General features: G+C 42.5%; 2 protein-coding genes across 2 annotated transcripts in view; one reads left to right on the top strand and one right to left on the bottom strand.

The window, feature by feature from the left end:
- LOC138959766 (5-hydroxytryptamine receptor 3A-like) overlaps nucleotides 1-6,566 on the top strand; it is a 31,822-nt gene extending 25,256 nt beyond the window's left edge. The window contains exons 6-7 of the mRNA XM_070331374.1: nucleotides 1,872-2,199; nucleotides 3,568-6,566. Of these exons, the coding sequence (XP_070187475.1) occupies nucleotides 1,872-2,199; nucleotides 3,568-4,070 (831 nt within the window). The 3' untranslated portion in view covers nucleotides 4,071-6,566. The remainder of the gene's footprint in view (nucleotides 1-1,871; nucleotides 2,200-3,567) is intronic.
- Nucleotides 6,567-11,476: 4,910 nt separating this feature from the next.
- On the bottom strand, nucleotides 11,477-20,430 carry LOC138959764 (uncharacterized). The gene is made up of 7 exons (XM_070331373.1): nucleotides 20,200-20,430; nucleotides 17,613-17,826; nucleotides 16,854-16,978; nucleotides 16,045-16,436; nucleotides 13,485-13,690; nucleotides 12,756-12,891; nucleotides 11,477-12,338 (listed from the first exon to the last, which is right to left on the bottom strand). The coding sequence occupies exons 2-7, from the start codon at nucleotides 17,807-17,809 to the stop codon at nucleotides 11,514-11,516; spliced, it is 1,881 nt and encodes a 626-aa protein (XP_070187474.1). The 5' UTR covers nucleotides 17,810-17,826; nucleotides 20,200-20,430; the 3' UTR covers nucleotides 11,477-11,513.
- Nucleotides 20,431-20,467: the final 37 nt, after the last annotated feature.

Consider the following 20,467-nt stretch of genomic DNA (forward strand, 5'->3'; position numbering starts at 1 on the left):
TAATAGCACTGCAGCACTCACACGAACATGATAGAAGCTTGCATGCATGCACCCAGGCTCGCTGTCTTCGGCTAAAAGAGCTTACCGTTGGATCTTCGCTCAGACAAATGTAGCTGTCTTGTCCACTTGCTCCTGTCGCATAGATCTGCAATGTGCAACATCATCTTTGATTAATAAGTCTGAGGCACAGACAAACACACACGCGCGCACATTTGCGAGAGAATGCACGTCAGTCTATTCAATCAAACAGTATAAAAACATACCACAGACGTGGTGGTGGAAACTGGACATTCGCCGTATAACAAAATCAAGAGATTCATTTGTGTGTGTATGTTTAATCAAAAGTTCATCTTGCGCACATTCAGTCTGTATTGTAACAGGACCCATCCCGTAAAAACTTCGAACAGATCTATTAAATTCTGAAATCCTTAAGTTTTTTTTCCAATCATCTGTATCTGACCGAAGTAAAAAAATCAAAAAAATCAGCCAGTACACGCATCTACCCCCTTACACGACAATACATATGTGGCGAAAAAAGGAATCGAGAGGGGGGGGGGGGGGGGGGGGGGGGAACAAGGAATAAATTAGATCCAGAAATAATTCCACTTCATCATTCCAAAATTCAAGTGTGAAGTGATCAGATACTGTGGTAAAGATACGTGCTTAGTATCACAACTGAAAATACAAGCCCTAGGGTTTTAAATCAAGGAAACAATTAAAGTTAAGGAAAGATCAACAGAAATGTCGAGAACATGTAAAATATTGTACTTACAATCCGTTTCAGCATGCTCTTCGAATAATAATCTCCCAGTCAGCCTCGTGCTTACGACTTCGACAGGATGTTGCCTCTCACGCTGAGCCAGTACATTTGGAGTGAATTCAAAGGCCGGAGATGCAGTACAAGCACATTAGTTAGATCCAATTCATTTACATTGCTACCTTGCCCAATTTATGGCTATTTCTGTTGGTAACATCACACATGTGGCAAGCAGTGCTTGTTGCCGACTCTGCTGGGACAGGCAGCAGACGATTTTATTTAGGAACCAAATTCTGATTGGTTAAAACATAAAACCGGAACTCAAAGTACCACTTGTTCTTTGGAAGTATCAAATCAAGAACAGATAAGCAGGTAAATCTGAAATGGGTTCAACACTTTTAAAAAATCGTAGTAAATCAGAAAACACAGTAAACGTTGGAAAAATCGTCCAGTATCGCTTCTACAGGTCTATACTTGGACAAAACATAAAGCAATTCAGTAAAGCTGACACTTCAAAATGTCTGTTTAGTTACACTTTAAGGAAGGGGGGGGGGGAGCCACCCAAACTTTTTTGCACAAACTTGAAGACGCTTCGCGTCTGAATTTAGTGCGCGAAGCGCCCGAACATGCTAGGGGGGTTCCGGGGGCATGCCCCCCCGGAAAATATTTTTTTCAAGAAAGCAAAATGCTGCAATCTAGGGCCACCTGAGCTCAGAAACTGTCATTTAATCATATCTCTCTCTCTCTCTCTCTCTCTCTCTCTCTCTCTCTCTCTCTCTCTCTCTCTCTCTCTCTCGTCTCTCTCTCTCTCTCTTTTTTTCCCTGAATGGGGGGCCCGGGCCCCCTTAGCCCCCCCCCCCCCCTAAATCCGCCACTGCCAACAGACATCCGGACGTTCTTATGACTTCACCGACTTCATCATAATATCCTCACAACCCCCAACTAAAATGAAAAAGAAAAAACAAATTGTATCGACACAAAGTACTCACACAAAAATCATTGCCTTTCAGGCAGGTACATCGACACGTATAGTAGTACTACCAAATGATCATGGTCTTTCAGGCAGGTACATCGACACGTGTAGTAGTACTACCAAATGATCATGGTCTTTCAGGCAGGTATATCGACCAAGTACTATCAAGAGAACGGCGAGTGGACCATCATGAGGACGTGGAACGAGCGCAGTGAGTACGAGGAGGATGGCTACACGTACGCCAAGGTCACCTTCTACTTCAAGCTCCAACGGCGCTCCGTGTACTACGGTCTGAACACCATGCTGCCTGTGCTGCTCAACTCGCTGCTGATCCCGCTGGTGTTCTTGCTGCCCCACGACAGCGGGGAGAAGATCGGCTACTGTCTGACCGTGCTGCTGGCCTACGTCGTCATCCTCACCATCGTCACTGACGGCCTGCCCACCACCGCCAAGAACCAGTCGCTGCTCGGTCAGTATTATTATATATAATACTAGATGATTACCCGCTTCGCCGGGTACCGGCTTCGCCGGGAAGAAGTAGAGCCGAATACCAGGCTGCGCCTGGGACCCGGCACGAAGGAAAGGAGATAAACGCGCAAAACACTGGAGACCTTCTAAACATAGTAACGTGCAGTGACCTTCTAAAAATAGTAACCCAGTAACGGGAATATGGATTGACGCCACACGGAGGAAGGGAGATAATCACGGCTGAAAATCACTGGAGAAGATAAGGAAGAGTTACTGGTAGTGGATCCCGACAACAACAACAACCAACAACAACAAAAAATCGGTTCAGCGCGCACAGCGCTGCGCGCTGAGAGCACGTGTTGAAATATCTCATCGATGAGGTTGTGTCCGGGGTGTAGCTAAAGACACTGTCCAAATTTGAAAAAGATCCACCGAGAACTTTGGCCGTGCATCGCGAACAGACAGACAGACAGACAGACAGACAGACAGACAGACAGACAGACACACAGACAGATACACAGACAGACACACAGACACTAGTCGTATATATATATAGATGAAGTCTTATATCGCGCGCGTATCTCCAGACTCGGACTCAAGGCGCAGGGATCTATTTATGACGTGTGAGATGGAATTTTTTACACAACACATCACACGCATTCACATCGACCAGCAGATCGCAGCCATTTCGGCGCATATCCTACTTTTCACGGCCTATTATTCCAAGTCACACGAGTATTTTTGTGGACATTTTTTATCTATGCCTATACAATTTTGCCAGAAAAAGACCCTTTTGTCAATCGTGGGGTCTTTAACGTGCACACCCCAATGTAGTGTACACGAAGGGACCTCGGTTTTTCGTCTCATCCGAAAGACTAGCACTTGAACCCACCACCTAGGTTACGGAGAAAATTGTTAACGCCCTGACCCAGGGTCGAACTCGCAACCTCTCGCTTCCGAGCGCAAGTGCGTTACCACTCGGCCACCCAGCCCACCAGTATGGTGTGGGTCACAGAGTAACTATGCTACTGGGCCTTTTGTTCACCAAGGGATTGTTAAGTGTAGATCTATGGTGCTGCTGGGAGTCGTTGTGTGTGTGTGCGTGTGTGTGTGTATGTGTGTGTGTGTGTGTGTGTGTGTGTGCGTGTGTGTGTGTGTGTATGTGTCACTGTGTGTTTGTAGTGGTAGTGTGTGTGTTTGTTTGTGTGTGTGTGTGTGTGTGTGTGTGTGTGTGTGTGTGTGTGTGTGTGTGTGTGCGTGTGTATGTTTGCTATTGTACATCCCCGTGAGTTTCTAGCGAGAAGGGGCGATTAATAAGTGTTCATTATTATCATCATAATTATTATTATTATTATCATTATTCATCCAGGTTTGTACATCACCGTGGTGCTAACCATGTCCGCCATCGCGGTGGGCCTGGCCATCCAATCCCTCACCATCTACCACCGCAGTCCCGACAGGCCCGTCCCCGTCTGGCTGGCCCGCCTGTCCAGTATCAGCATGAGGATCATGCGACTCCGGTGTGCCCAGGACAGGTCCACCCGCAGTGTGTCCCCTGCTGATGACCCTGCCCATGAGAAGAAGGAACGCCTGAGCCGCCTGAATGGCAAAGCCGGAAAACAGGACAGCCCCCGTCGCCTCCACCTTCCGGAAGAGATATACGGAAGGCCTCGCAGCCACAAACCTCAGCCCGTCAGCTCCGCCAACGTCCAGGCAGATATGTCCTCGATGACGTCAGAAGAGGATGACGATGAGATGACGTGGCAGCGTGTGGCTCAGGCTTATGACGCGTTCTTCTTGCGGCTGTACCTCGTCATCATTTTTTGCTCCAGTCTCGCCTTCTTCCTGGTGCTGGCGTCTAACCAGTTTTGAACCAATACAGAGAGGACACGCGTTGGAGCACCCTAAAGTGTTTCTACTTCGTAGTTGTCCTTTGAAGGCAAGTTTAACTTGGTAACGTTTATGGACCGAGGGACAACAGGTATTCTCCCTTAGGATGTTTCCTTTTATCAGACAGGCTTTGCAGGTTACAGGTTTGACTGTGTCTGTGATCAGAAAAGAGGACAAGTTGAGGCAAACTGAATCTTCCTATCTTAGTGCAACTCAGCTCAGTGCCATGTCTTCTTTTTCTTCGTTCATGGGCTACGAGTCGGTTTTTACGTGTATGGACGGTGTTTTTTTTTACCCCGCCATTCAGGCAGCCATACGCCGCTTTCGGTGGAAGTGCCATATCTGAATTTAAACCTTTAAAAGCCATGCTACATAGTACTGACATGATAATGCAAGCAAGGATACCTGAGCTAGTACTGCGTCAGGGCCGGCTTCCCAGGGTCCAGTTTCCCAACGGAAACTTCAGGCAAGCGGAGTTGCTTAGAAAAGCTGACTCTGACCTTATGTTATCCAGTGGAACGACGTTGGTCAACTAATTTCCTTGTAGGAATGTCAACGCTAACACGTGATCATTGGTTTGTAATGATTATGAGCAAATAAGGTCAGGTCTGATAATGCAGGAAATAAGATGCAGTGACCCAATTACATACGATGTTACCGAAAAAGACAACCCTAAAGATCTTATCAGACAGGATCAAAAGCTGTTTCAAATGGTGGGAACCAACTGGTACTGATAACTACGTAGGACATAAGGGAAACCATAAAAGACTAATCAGAAAGGGTCGGCAGTTTAAAATGGTGCACATAAAATCCTACTGATAATTATAAAGGACATTAAATCTGCTCGCCCCAACTGTGTTGCAAACGCCATTTGTCCATTCAAGTATGTTACAAACAAGCAAAACTGCAGGGTAAAGGTGTACTGCAAGGCTGACATTTCTGATACTGGCAAGGGATCGAGGAATAGGCCCCGTAAATGCTGAAATATTGGTTGCCAAGATAAACTTGTGTGTGCATGAACACAGCCACTAAACTATAAGCTGGACGTTTTACTGACACTTCTTCTACGCAGATCACATCCATTCACATGCACTTCTTCTGCGCAGATCACATCCGTTCACAGACACTTCTGCGCAGATCACATCCATTCACAGGCACTTCTTCTGCGCAGATCACATCCATTCACAGGCACTTCTTCTGCGCAGATCACATCCATTCACAGGCACTTCTTCTGCGCAGATCACATCCATTCACAGGCACTTCTGCGCAGATCACATCCATTCACAGACACTTCTTCTGCGCAGATCACATTCATTCACAGGCACTTCTGCGCAGATCACATCCATTCACCGTAGAGCAGTTTGTGATGTACAATTTCGTATGCAAGCACGAGGCCTAAAATCACTTTATTTGAAAAGATAGGACCCCCCCCACACACACACACACACACGCACAAACACACACACAATTTGTGTGTATCATACAGTATCAATAACAGAACAGCTTTATTCATTCGCAATTGTGTGATTTTCTTGTAGTTTCGAACCATATTGGTTTGTTCTTTTTTTACTGTCAATGTATTGTGAGGAATGTAAGCATATATATGAATGCTTACACCAGAACAAACACCAGTTGCTTTTATGATATATGGAGAATTAAATTCTTGTCCGTCTTCGTGTTAAAGATGTTCGTGTTGTTATTGTTGTTGCTGGTGGTGGTGTGGTTGTTGTTGTTTTATGTACGTGTTGTTGCTTTTGGTGGGATTGTTTTTTTCTTATCATTCTACTTGTTAGAAAGCTTACTTAACCTTATGTAAAGTTAGTTTGAATTTGTTTGTCTGTTGCATGTTATTTTAGAACAAGGAGCAGATTGTGTTTATTGCGTAGTTCAAATTTGAATTTTGACTGTTCTTGGTGGACGGGTTTTTTCAAACAAAAGATGTATTTACCTACTTTGAATTGAATACTCAATGAAATAGCAAGCGAGATATAGATTCACATTTGTAAACCTTGTAATTTTTACATTTGCTCGGTGCACCTGGACGTTGAGAAGTCCAGTAACTTGAATGTACAGTGAAACCCCCTTTTTTAAGACAACACACTCCCTTCCCTTCCCCCTCCCCCCACCGTAAGACCATAATTTTTCAGATGTTCTGCTCATTATGTCTGTAAATTTACCTCCATTTTAAGACTTCCTCCCTTCTAAGATCACATTTTCTGAGATTGTTGTATGCCTTAAAGGGGGTATTGCACTTTACATCCGAAAGTCTTTCTTTCTTTATTTGGTGTTTAGGCCTAAAAAAAAATAGGTGTGGTTACGGTAACCCGACCTACCCTATTTTTAGGGGCCGATCCTATAACTTTTTATTACATTTGTCAAAAAAAAAAAAAAAAAAAAAAAAAAAACGAGTGCAAAAAACGCAATGAAAGCGAAAGCGCCCGTGTCGCACACTTATTTCCCTGTCAAGTAGGTTTAATTTGTACACATTAGAAAAAAAAGTTACCGTAACCACACCTATTATTTTTTTTTTGGCCTTAGCGTCGTTTTCAACCACGAAGGTTATATCGCGACGGGAAAAGAGGGGAGATGGGATAGAGCCACTTGTCAATTGTTTCTTGTTCACAAAAGCACTAATCAAAAATTTGCTCCAGGGGCTTGCAACGTAGTACAATATATTACCTTACTGGGAGAATGCAAGTTTCCAGTACAAAGGACTTAACATTTCTTACATACTACTTGACTAAAATCTTTACAAAAATTGACTATATTCTATACAAGAAACATTTAAGGGTAAAAAGAGAAACAGAATCCGTTAGTCGCCTCTTACGACATGCTGGGGAGCATCGGGTAAATTCTTCCCCCTAACCCGCGGGGGGTCATCCGAAAGTGTAGACGCTGACATTTGGACTTGTGTCAAACTGGAGCTTTTTACAGTTGTACACATGTAATAAAATTTTCCAAGACACAGATGACAGGCACTTTCTGATTGATCAGAAAAATAATCCGGTTAATCTGAATTTAGGCCTGGCCAAAGGATAAGTGCACTGTTGATATTTCTACCACCAGCATGTGTGCTTCAATTACCCCTGTTACTAAGCAATTTTGCTTTATACCTATTTCATCTTTTACCTGAACGTTAACGAGTGTTTTCGGCTTTAGAATATGTCCACATTAATGCTTGCACATGCAATGTTTAGGTTTTGTATCTGACCACGAGTTTTAAGTACTTTGTCAAGGCAAAAGGAGGGTTGTGATTTGATTTTGTTGTGTATCTTGTAAAACACTACCATAACTTTTAATGCAATAAAGGTTTCATTTGGATAGGCACATGTGTTTGTCTTGGGTGCATTTGTGTCGTGTCTCTGTTTGTGTTGTTGCCTTGTCATCTTCATGCAATTTTATGCGTAAGTGTATATGAGTATGCTTGAGTTGTTAATGCGAAAGATTGTGTATGAGTGCGCCTTAAGTCGCCTTGTGGTGAGATATGTGCGCATTATAAATTCTCGTATTATTATTATTTATTATTATTTGTTAGCGCATTACATTCACATCACCAGCATTCCCACAAACATTACATTCACATCACCAGCATTCCCACAAACATTCATGGCATCAGCTGTAAAGTAGCACAAAGTTCAGACAGAATTTTTTTTAGAGATGTGTCCTTTACTTCATACGTACATAATGATTACTTTATGCACAAAGGGCATAATGATTAGTTAATTAATGCACAAAAGCTACGGTGAAATTCTACCATTAGAACTGACTGTAGATAATGATCGTCCCATGACCAAAAGTGCAATTCTTGTTTTTCATTGAAGCAAATGTCTTCCACGCATAATGATCGTCCCATGACCAAACGTGCAATTCTTGTTTTTGATTGATGTATATGTCTTCCATGCAAGACTCTTCCGAGTAAAGCGACCTTGCCCAAACCCTCTGCGCTACGTTCAGAATTACCAAGTAGATAAGTAGAAATGAAGATGACAAAAACAAACTCTGACAGACTAACTGGCATTGCCATTACTGACACCCTAATCCTTTCCACTCACTTAAAGATCACCAAGGACTTTGAAGACTTCAATTCAATCTTTGGTATCATGCCATTTTTGCTTGCTTTAACTTTTTGCAGAATTGTCAGGTGCGGGTGTTTTTTTTTAACCAACTTTCTCCAAATTATGTTAATATCTCACACACACAAATACTCACATTTGATCCTGAAACTAAGCTTGAATATATTCGTCTTACATTTGCCAGGTTTCCTTGTCTTTTTTTTTTATTCATACATGCACAGCATAAGCTCTTTTGGTGTTTTTTTAAATGTCAGAAACAGTAGCAAAATAGGATATATGATATATATCCCATGACCTCCCTTCTTTGTCTCTGTAAATGTACTCTAGGTATATTTTTTGTATTTCCATTGTTCTCTTGTTACATCTATGATGTAACTATTGCACTCTTATAACACATAACATAGTGGATAAATAAGGGTGCACGAAATACATCATAGCTGGCTCTACTTTCTGTCGTCCTTGACATTCCAAAATGCACATGTACCTATAGACCGGATGTGCAAGGGGTAACCACGCTTTTGAGAACTTGCGCGAGAGTCGTTCAGTGTTATAGCTGAGTTGTCGAGACTATCATCGTAGCGTCATAGATTACATGACGTCTGTCGTCCATCACGTCATACTAAGGGGACGTAATCTGTTATGTTTCCTTCTATTCGCTGTTCTATTTCTCTCTTGTGATCAACATGACAAGCCGTATGTGTTTCAGTGTGTGTGCTCGTGCTCTTAACTAAAACAAAAGTCAAACTAGCAATCGTTAAAAACCCAGTCCGTCCGACCAGCACTGCTATGTTCAGACTATGCTCATGTGAAGTTACAGCGTGCCCGGTACACACGCCCTTATCGGTACATCATCGACTAAGAGTGTTCTCTGGACAAGCTGTTTAATGCATTTTGCAAGTATTTCTAGCTCTTCTGCGGTGCAGTAGGCCCTATAGACGATAAAGGTGTCCAAGATCTCAGGAGATGCGTGTGTAACAACTAGGTATTCAGTCAAATCCGTGTAAGAGGCTTTTAACTGACGGGGACAACCAAGCCACCATTATGCACCGACTTGACATAGATCAATAGACGTGCCTTTAGAATTAGGTATGTGCAGAGGTGCCTCATCTGAACACACAACTAAAGCTTGATGTTTCCGTCACACTTTGTCTTTTAGATCTTCATGAGATATACAGGTTACAACACGAGTGATTTTTTATATGGCTTGTATTTCAGTCAAGACCCAGCGGGAATATCAAAGGGACTCACTCGCCAGAGGCTCGTGAGTTCCTTGATATTCATCCGCTGGGTCTTGACTGAAATACAAGCCATATAAAAAATCTCTCGTGTTGTAACCTCTATATATATTACATAGCTACTTAGCTTCATGAAATAATCTTTTTCTTTCCCTTTCTCCTCCCATTTTGATAAAACCTAACAAGTTTAAAATCAAGCCCAACTGGTAAGAACGGAAAATTCTTACAAGTTCAAATATATCTTCAGCCAAAACTTGCTTTACAACTCATTCACCAAGTGAAACAACAAATAAAGCCATATGAGATTGTTTAGAGGCAAAGAAATCTATTCTGTTCTTCCAAAAATAATGTTGACATAAAACCATTCTATTAAAACTTGTTTTCTGTGAATTAATAATTAATCCTAACCGAAGCAATCATTTCAATGTGGCAGATGAACAATCCTGACTCCAAAGTCCAAGCAAAGTTCAAGTTCCCAACTTACAACAAAGTCTTGGAGCATGATATCACAGACAACAATCAACTAAAATAACATGCACCAAAACTGGCGTCATCAACAGAAACGTCACGTGAGTTTGTCACACACACACAGTCATCCAACCGAACAAGAAACTTGATTTTAAAATTGCCAGCTATGTTTTAACATGTGCTATTGCATCTAAATAATGCCAAACTAGTTGTCAAAGACCATGCTGACATCACAACTGCAGGGATTAAAGTTGAAAAAGAAAAATCAGGAGAGAAAAAACAAACAAAACAAAAACAAGGGGGTGCAGGGAGCCACCAGGGCCTAAGTGAGGTACAGGGACAGTGCCCCTGTTGGGCCCACAAAGGTAAGCTCCTGCAAAATTAGAACATTTTTCTGTGGTTGTTTTTACCTTTCTTTCTTTCTTTATTTGGTGTTTAACGTCGTTTTCAACCATTCAAGGTTATATCGCGACGGGGAAAGGGGGGAGATGGGATAGAGCCACTTGTCAATTGTTTCTTGTTCACAAAAGCACTAATCAAAAATTTACTCCATGGGCTTGCAACGTAGTACAATATATTACCTTACTGGGAGAATGCAAGTTTCCAGTACAAAGGACTTAACATTTCTTACATACTGCTTGACTAAAATCTTTACAAAAATTGACTATATTCTATACAAGAAACACTTAACAAGGGTAAAAGGAGAAACAGAATCCGTTAGTCGCCTCTTACGACATGCTGGGGAGCATCGGGTAAATTCTTCCCCCTAACCAGCGGGGGGTACAAGGCAATACAACAAATCTACACACCTTTCAAAATGTCGACCTGCCTTTTCTTCAAAATCCAGAAACTGAACCGAAAACAATTTTCAAAAACCAGACATCCAGATTTACGAGAGGCAATTATTATGAATGCATCCGAGTTGTGGTATAAATACAAGAACCGGTCTATCAAACCATCAACTGAACAAGCCAACACACACACACACAAAAGAGGACAACCTGTACAATCACTGTCACAGCGTCGCCTTAAAACAAATAAATTATGGCCCAAATAACTGTGGAACAAACCTGAAAGAAGCAGTCAATCATAATGTAAACCAGGTAAAATATGACAAGGATAATCAAGCGCACTTTCCAGACATACCCAAAATATGTCACAGCGACTCTCCCCTCCCTATCTGCACACAATCATTCTGCTAAAAAGACTTGGTATCCAGTGATGACAAAATTAATTAGTCTGAAATCTCATCCACAAGATGAAAAATTCAGTTTCTGTTTGCAAGTTCATGCCTTTGTTCCCAAGCTCCCAAAAACAAATTCTCAAAATGTAACTCCCACCCAAGGATGTGGGCAATAAGGTACAAGATTCAAAAGAGTCATGTCTGTCTCCGTTCAATCAACAAAGTTTAAAAACAGACATATGCTGCCCATGTAACAGTATACCAGCTACCAGTGAAACCTGCTGCCAATAAAAAAAACTTTTCTTGAACCTCTACAAATTTGTAGCTCATCAACTGAGGGTGGGTGGGAAAAGGTTGAATACAATAACACTCCTGAAAGGGATTGGGAAGAGAGGAGGCAGAGTGTTGTGGCAAGATGGAGAAGGGGAAGGGGGAGGGGGAGGGGGGGGGGGGGAAGAGGAAAGTATCACGTAGACACATCCGTCTCATTGGGAGTGTACAATGACTCGTTCCGCCTCTTCAGCTTCCTGCCTGAGGAGGGAGAGCTGCTGATCGCATCGGGACTCTTGCGCTTGATACTAGAAGGACTGCTGAACCCGCTACCTGTGGAGAGACGATCAGAATCCGTGCTGACTTCCACACAGTCTGTGACACTTTTCAGCGGACTATCGTTTTTTGACCCTGACCTGTCTCCTTCCTCTTGCGAGTCCTGGCTGGTGGAGTCAATATCGCTGGAGCTTTTCTCATGAGAGCTGGCGCTGTCCACTGTCAGTTTTTGAAAGTTTTCAGAGTCAGAATCGCCTTCCTGCTGTCTCTTTTGAGCCGCCATGATGTCTGCCATCTCATCGCCTGAATTTTCAATCTTCTCTGACAGCAAGTTCTTGTCTGTTCCTGGTTTGTCAGTCTGTACAGATGTGTCTGCTCCTTGTTGGCTGTTCTGTCGCTGTGCAGCAAGGATGGCTTTGAACTCTTCGTCATCATCGTCAACACGTACAGGGGGTGTCCCATCTCCTGCTGAAAACTGGGAAGCAAGATTCTTACGCCGCGGCCTGAAGAAGGAATCTGACACGTCCAGGCTGCTGTTGATGTTGGAAGTGTCGAGACTGCTATTGATATCCGATGGTGCGTCATCGTCACTGTCGTCGTCATCACTGCCGATGTCCACTTCCTCCTCATTGGCTTGCACCTGCTTGGCGTTGGTGTCATGAGTGCTGAGGCCCAGGTGAACGGAGTTAGGGTCGGTCAGGTCCAGCATGGTACACAGCAAGGTCGTCTGTGGGTTCACCAACACCTGAGACATACAAAATGCAGATATCTCCTGAGCACGTCTCTTACTTTGAGTAAATATTTACAAAAATCCAAAACAGATAGGATTGCTTGCATTCAAAAACAAGAATCCAACAAGAAAAGCAAATGCTTACAGTTACACGAATCGCCTTCGTCATGCCTCTTTAGTCTTAACAGTCGAACCTCCACCCCCCCCCCCCCCCAACCCCCCAATAGAAGACTTCCTCCTTTCTTACCCCCCCCCCCCCCCCCCCACCCCCAGTGAATGTTTAGTTATACACACACACACTATTTTCTGCAGTACATCTTTTACTTCACAATTCTCTCTTTCTGCTGTTTCAACTCCCTTGCAAATTTATTCTCTTCTGTTGTCAAGTTTGCTTTATATCAAGCACCGCCATACTGTGCAATTAAAACCTACCATAGCACTAGGTGGCTTTGAGTTACTCTCTTGGAGTGTGGGGGCAGTCCTCTCAAAGTTCTCTGGTAGAGTCAAGTCTCCACCGAATACCTTCTGTATTTCCTCCATGTCCTTGTCTGACACCTCAAAGTTGAACCTGTCCAACAATCAACACACCTGAATATTGCACATTACATTTCTGCACAGTTGGAGATATGCTTGGGACACCTGCCTTGAACTTGAAACAATCAAAGTTATTACAGTTTACAACGAACAAACAAAACACTTGAGTATTGATTTACATGTATCATGCTGATCTCACAAATGCACACACACACACACACAGAGGTGCCGATATTCGAGCATGGGCACGCTTACTCTTGCATATATATATCCAAATGCATGAAAGCATGCACACAAATACTAAACCTCAAATATATCCCATTGCTTCATGATTTTCATTTCTGTCCACAATTCTACTGCAAAATGTTTAGATTTTTCGTGTTGCTCTCCCATATTTTGTAACACATACACTCAATTTCCAAACACGTGACATTTGACTGAAATCCCTATGATCTGAGTATAGAGGAACCCCCTTTTTATTTTGTAAGACCTCCCAATTTAAAATTCCCTTCCGTTTAAGACCCTGTTTTCTCAGACTTTTTGTTCATAACCTCTGTAAATTTACCCCAATTTGTGAAGGTCTTAAAAAGGGGTTCCATTGTATGACATAACCGCTGTATTTTTTACCTGTCTGAACCACCTGGCCCAGGCATGTAAGCGCCAAATCTCTCCAGGTTGAGGAGGTGGTTGGTCATCTTGAGGACACACAGCCACTCAGGATCCAGCTTGATTTTCACAGGACCAGCTTCTCTGTCAGGAATGTCTATCACCTGCAGGAACTTTCTACGTGGCAGACACTTGTCCAGTGACAAAAACTGGGTGCACTTGCCAGGCTGAAAGAATAATATGCACACTCTCACGGAAAAGTTTCATTCTCATGCAATAATATGTGCATAAATTATGTTGTCCTTCTTCATTCTGTTTATAGTCAAACAGAGCCTAGTACAGATGTAGGGGGACAGATGACTCAAACGCCCCTATGGAAACGGAACAAACCAAAGCAGCAGATGCAGAGAATGCATCCTCCGCAACAGCCAAGAAACAGACATGAGACCAGCAAATGTTCAAAAAGTAGGAAAGTAAGCCGGGGTCCAGGGACCGCTTAGGCCCCTGGTGGGGTCCAGGGGCAACGCCCCGGTAGGGGGTTCAGGGGGGCTTTGCCCCCCTGACGGAAAATGAATGTTAGAATTATAAAGGCCATTTTGGGGCCTCTCCTGATAGCAAAAAATGAGATCATGCCTTTTTAAAAAGCTATAAAACCCACAAGAATAATATGTTTTAGCATTTTAAACAAAAGTGTGATTTATAACAATCACACACACACAAAACTTTCCCCTTATTTTTTCAGTTGCTAATGAAAGATGAAACACCCGACTACGTTCTCATCAACTAATTTCGCAAAAAGAAAAAAATGACAAAAGTTCGCTTGCATTTATTTTATAGAATTCTCGCGACCTGGCGAAAAAAATGTCGATGCACCTCTAGCCCTATGTATCTGCTAGTGGTACCGGTCAGTATCGTCCACAACCAACCACTCAAAACGACGTACTTTGCCGTAACCTGACCCTGGGGTCCGGAGCCAAATCGCCGACTGGATTTTTGAGTGGGCGTGGTTTGCAGCGAGAGTTATCTTTTCCTAGCTTGCCCCATGCATAGATGCTACACCAAGTCCGTATTTCACCACGCAGTGGCCGTTGTCGCACCACGTGCACACGGCCTGACCGGGAATGGATATCTTGGCGATACTGTCGCCAATGAGCTGGCGCCTTTCTTTCTTGTTGATAGTGACAGTCACTTCTTCTGACAGCCAGTTGGCTTTCCACTTGTTTTTCACACTTTGGTCGTCGATCGTAAGAGCTTCCACAGCCGACAAAACAATACGGAATCCAGACGCCATGATGCTACCTTTTTCACCTTCGGCGTTTGGAGATCGGCAGCCAATCAAAACAACCCACAAACCGCCATCGGTGAATAATTAAGCCCCGGCGATAATCGTCGGAGATCGACAGCCAATCAAACGCGACCCATGATACTGCTGTGGGTTCACGCGAGTGCTGGGGTGCGAATACACTGACTTCAGACGCAGACAGCTTCAGCCACGGACCTACATTCTACCAGTAGAATGTAGGTCCGTGGCTTCAGCTGAACGGTTCATACCGGGCCACCACCTATGGGTTCACGCGAGTGCTGGGGTGCGAATTCCCTGACTTCAGACGCAGACAGCTTCAGCTGAACGGTTCATACCACCACCCCCTCCCCCCTTTTTTCTCAACGAATTTGCATCGATCTCAAGAATGGTCCGTGAGCTAAGGAAAATATCGGAATTCCGATAAAAATCGGACCAGTCCCATGTCTGAAGAAACCAATACTATAGGTACTGAAACAGATATTATTCAGTATCCTTGAAATATATTTCTCCACATTCTTTACAAATTACAGATCTACAATAGTCTCCTGTCCGTCCAGCGACCTTCCCCTTGACCCTGCTTGTGACCTCGATGTTTTTTGCCCCCGCAAGGGGTACGGTACTCTCTAAGCACCCAAAACCTCAAAGAGAGATAACTGGCGGAAACCTTCCTATTGTAGTCTCTTGTATGACGGCTTACTAGTGCCAAAACATCATAATTGATAATTACCATTTTCACGTGTTAATTAGTAATTTTCCCCGGAAAATTACTAATTTTTCCGGAAAAATTACTAACTTTCACCTGTTAATTACTAATTTTTAGTTTTGGCTCACTTTCCTGACGGATTGCTAGTGCCGAAACTAAAAATTAGTAATTTTCCCGCAAAAATTAGTAACTAACAGATGAAAACAGTAACTGACAGAATTAATTAGTAATTATCACGTGATAATGGGTAACACCAGGTTTTGGCATTAGTAAGCCATCATACTCCTGTCCGCCCAGCCGACCTTCCCCTTGACCCTGCTTGTGACCTCGATGTTTTTGCCTCCGCAAGGGGCACGCACCCAAAACCTCAGAGAGATAACTGGCGGAAACCTTCCTATTGAACCGTGACAAGGCCTCACAAACATCATGGAAAGCTACATGCAACTACAAAAAACACTCTTAAGTTTGGGTTGCCAGATCACTGTGATGGGCATGTTTAAACTTTTATTTATTTTTAAAAAATTAAAAAAATATAAAAAATATTTATATACACTTTAAATTAAACAGTCACTTACAGAGTGTTCCACGGTGGCAGCATACTTGACGTGCAGGTGAGCGGAGAACCAGTACGATGGCTGCAGCTTGTGCAGAACCTCGGCTGCAGGGGGGCTACCCAGCGACCCGTTCAGAATCTCTTCCTTCAGGAACGGTTTCTTGTTGAACAGCTGGGTCAAATTGCCGTATCGGGCAACGTTTGTCGGCCAGTCATGGGACAGGATGATGTCCAGCGGCCGTGTCAGCTGCTTCAAGCGAAACACCTCCAGACTGCGGATGTGGTAGACGGAGCGTTTTGTGTCCTCGGTGTAAGGGGGACATTCGTGGTGACCCTTGTTGTAGTCCTTGCCCTTGAAGATGCCAGACAAACCTCCGATGCGCAGTCCCCCAACCTGAATGACGTTGGCGTAGCCTGGAAAATGGTGAGCCACAAATTAAGGTACAGTGGAACCTCCCTTTAAAGACTCCGTTTTCTCAGACTTTCTGTTCATAACCTCTATAAATGTACCCCCATTTTAGGACTCCCTCCTTTTTAAGACCGTATTTTCTGATTTTGGGAGGTCTTTAAAGGGGGGTTCCACTGTATAAAACAAAATTACAGGTCCTCATGTGTGCAAACACAGCGCAACGGTCAGGTCCACAACTACTGTTGCTTCTTTTTTTCCTTAGTTTAATATTAACATTCTCAGTTCCTGCAAGTTAAACAGAAGAATCATCGATTTATTTTGAAAGAACACTCGTATCACAGCAACATCCTAGTCCCACTCCCAACCTTTTCATCAACTTTATTTTCACAGGTGCATGCAGTTTGTACAATCATATTTCTCACCCATGTAGTAGATATTCTTAGCCACCCAACCACCATAGGGAAGTTCTTGCATGTAGTTAGATGCCTCATGGTTACCACCGATGAAGATCGTCAGCACAGGAGCAACTTTCTCCCCTGAATAGTATCTATAGATCAAAGTGTACAAACATATGGTAATCTTCAACACAAAACGTATTACAACAGATCTATACAACTGTTTCCTGTTGCCATTATTTACTGTTGATTACTTGAATGATCATGGTGCACTGTTTGAAAACTTTAAATGTGTCAATAAAAAGATCATCTTTGGTCAATTTGTTTTACATAAAGCATGGCAAAAGCCTGTCTTCAACTGACTGGAGAGTTAGTCTGTCAGAAGACAAACACTAAACCTTTACTTTCTCAGTTTCTGTACCTCAGAGATAGAGTAAAAGGAAAACTAACAAAAAATCTTCAGATGTCGATAAGTCCATAGTCCGAGAAGAAAAGCACAAATAACCAACAAAACTTTTCTTTCGCAGATGTTAATGTTATTGTTAATTTATCTCTCTTCTTTATACAAAAATAAAACAAATAAAATAAACCCTGCTCTCCAAGGTTTTGTTTTAAGTATAAATGGATCATTTTAAGATTTACAAAGATTTCTAGTCGTTCACTGATTCAGTAATTTATTACGATTTTAAACAGCGTAACTGGTGAAAAAACACGACTGAATATTCTTGACTACTATATCACATTGACGTCAAATGACAACAACAAAATTACACTGAAACGACATACTTATAAAAGGTGTTGAGTTTCTGATATTTCTGAGGAACTGCCATGGCCTTCAGGTCATCTCTATTGCGTACTGCTTGAAAATCACCGCAGATCAAAAGGACGTCAACTTTGATTTTATTGGTCTGTTCCAGAAACTGTAGGGTCTCGTAGATTTTGTCTAGTTCTCCGTGACAACAGCCTTCAACTGCTACCTTCATTTTGAAAAGTACAAGATCTGAAAAACGAAATACTCCAGCTGTAAGTACAACGGCGAGCTCTATTACGGATTAGAAGACAAGGCAGAAGTCGTTGCTGTAACTGCAAGCTGCAATATTGACACCTTGTAGTTGTACTTGCACTTTACAAAGCAAGACAAGATAAATTTGTTCTCACTTACCTCAGGTGCAGATCTTTAACTCATATCACATAAACCACTGTTTTAAGTTTGACACACTATGTGTGCATTATATAATTTTGATATATAATTATGATCTACAAGTTCATCTTTTACTGTCATAACATATCTAGTCAGACTCATACACTGATACAATCATAGCCGCGGGTATCACTTTGGAGAACCTGTACTAGTCTTTGCCTAGATTGAAAAAACATTGAAGAATTATTTATAACTACTAGTACAGTACTAGTCAACTGAAAGTGAAACCACCACAAAACACACTCCAGGTCTCCATTGCAATTTGAATAAATGTACAGCATGTTTGTTTGAACTTGAGAAATCATGTCTGATTCATGCTATTTTCACCTTTATTTTTGTGTTTGACTTTGAGTCGGATTTTTGACGAAGTTGAAGCATCGATTTCAATGCAAGGGAGTGAACTCTTGTTATTCGACTAAGGCACAGGAATTGATGACGTCGTATAATATGTTGCTGCGTGTGCTTGTCACTGTCAGTTTGTATGCACACACACACTTACAAACGTAATTGTAATTTGTATCCTGACTATCCATAATTTTTCTCTCACCAATAAACAATGATACTTTAATAGCAATCCCTCACACTCACAGACTCCCTCCCTTTGCATCATTTATTCATACATGCTAACACCTGCCCATGGACCATGGGACAAGCGGCTCAACGACACATCCCAAGCATACCAACACAGACACACAAAAACACGAAAATAAAGCCAAGAAGTGTTGAACGGTGAAAGTTGAAGATGTAAATTCTGATTTAAAATAAAATTAACAAAATACGATGTAAGGAAGATTTTTGTCAATTTCTGATGAGGTTTTTGGAGGTTTTCGGGGGGTTTGGGAGAAAAGGAGTCCCGCCACAACTGTCTTCAAACGTCGCTGTGGTCCGAGGCTACACTAATAGTACGAAGTGGATTCACAGCGCGTGGCGCGTTGTGCAGCGTTGCGATTTACAACGCGCGGTGCTACGAGGAGCGCTGCGATTCACGACGTATTCTGGTTACATTTACTTCACAATCGCAAAGTTTACAACAGCTACATCAATCTGATCTATTTGAGAAATAAAACGAAAAACAGAGCTCCATTCTCTCTCTCTCACTCGTTCAACTGAGTTCACCATATATCGCTGCGCCGATGTAAAACGTGCCTAAGTTCCGGCCTTGAATACTTGGCAGTCATATCACTACATGTCATTGCAATGGCTTCTACTATATGGAAAGCAGCTGAGTTTTTAAACTGGGATGACGTTTTTAAACAAGTATCCGAGTACAGTGCCGCGGAACACTGTTAATCGGTGTCACACCAGTTAACACTTCAGCAGCCATTTTGGAATTCGCGCATGCGCAGATCGGGTTTTTTCCTTTTTTTTTCCGGTTGATTAGAACGCGTATATTCAGTCTGCAGAAAGTGCAATTTTGTAGTCTTGCAGCTCTGAAGTTGCTTTTGAGTGTCCAAAGAAAGAGTGTAATTGTAAAGGTTCTTAGGATTACATCGGGCACACAAATACACGATTTGTCTTGTTTTTCTGGGTTGATTTGAACACATGCGCAGATCGTTTTTTTCGAGTGTTTGTTTTTCCTCCTCTTTCGGGTTCCTTCTTCGTTCCATGCAAGCGCTGGAACTGTTAACTGGTGTATAGATTCACTTGAGATAATATAATAGAGGTAGGTGCAATCAAATTAACTGATGTTCAAAATGTTGCTGATAATCATACATGTACCAAAATAAAGCGCGTCAACAATCTGCGCTGGTGAGAGCAATAGCCGCGCCCTGGGAATCGCTGCGCTGCAGAACACGCCGCGCTCTGTGAATCGCCACGCTGCACAGCGCGCCGCGCTCTGTGAATCGCTTGCCCTAATAGTAATAGTAATAGTCTCTGTCGGTTCACTGCAAACTGCAATATTGTCCTATTTCATGTAACGGAAGAAATGTATTCAAAGAGGTACAGACAAAAATCCACAAGAAACGAATCTGAGATCAGCTGAATGCTGCTATACAATTATAAACAGTGAAACAACGAACTACCGAGCTTTTTCCCGCAAACTGACGCCGTGTTGTGTCAAAAATAAAACGATGAAAACGTTTGTCAAAAGTACTGATCCAATAACAAAGGGAACTAAAATCACTAACGAACCAAGGATTGCAACCATATGAAAAATGTAGGGACAAATACCTTTCTCTGTGTGAGCTAAATCAGAGGAATATTACAAGTTTCCTATGCACCACGCCGAATCAACTTTGCCAGCGCGGAGAAACACAGCGGAAGTAGAACGAGCGGTGGCAAATTTACGACATCACTTCACAGTTTATTTTTGTTTCAGCTCAGATCAAAGAAGTCAAAATATAACTTAGCTCTATGTAAGAAATGTTGAAGTATAAACGTTTGTCAGTTTGAAGTTATATATGACCCCCATCTATAAAAATAAAAAAAAACTACCACT

Source organism: Littorina saxatilis, linkage group LG2 (assembly GCF_037325665.1).
Source record: "Littorina saxatilis isolate snail1 linkage group LG2, US_GU_Lsax_2.0, whole genome shotgun sequence".
Classification (NCBI taxonomy): domain Eukaryota; kingdom Metazoa; phylum Mollusca; class Gastropoda; order Littorinimorpha; family Littorinidae; genus Littorina; species Littorina saxatilis.

Coding starts and splice junctions, on each gene's coding strand:
- LOC138959764 (XM_070331373.1), bottom strand. CDS start 17,809: ATGAAGGTAGCAGTTGAAGGCTGTTGTCACGGAGAACTAGACAAAATC. Junction 16,979..17,612: donor AAACTCAACACCTTTTATAA/GTATGTCGTTTC, acceptor TTTGATCTATAG/ATACTATTCAGGGGAGAAAG. Junction 16,437..16,853: donor TAAGAATATCTACTACATGG/GTGAGAAATATG, acceptor ACCATTTTCCAG/GCTACGCCAACGTCATTCAG.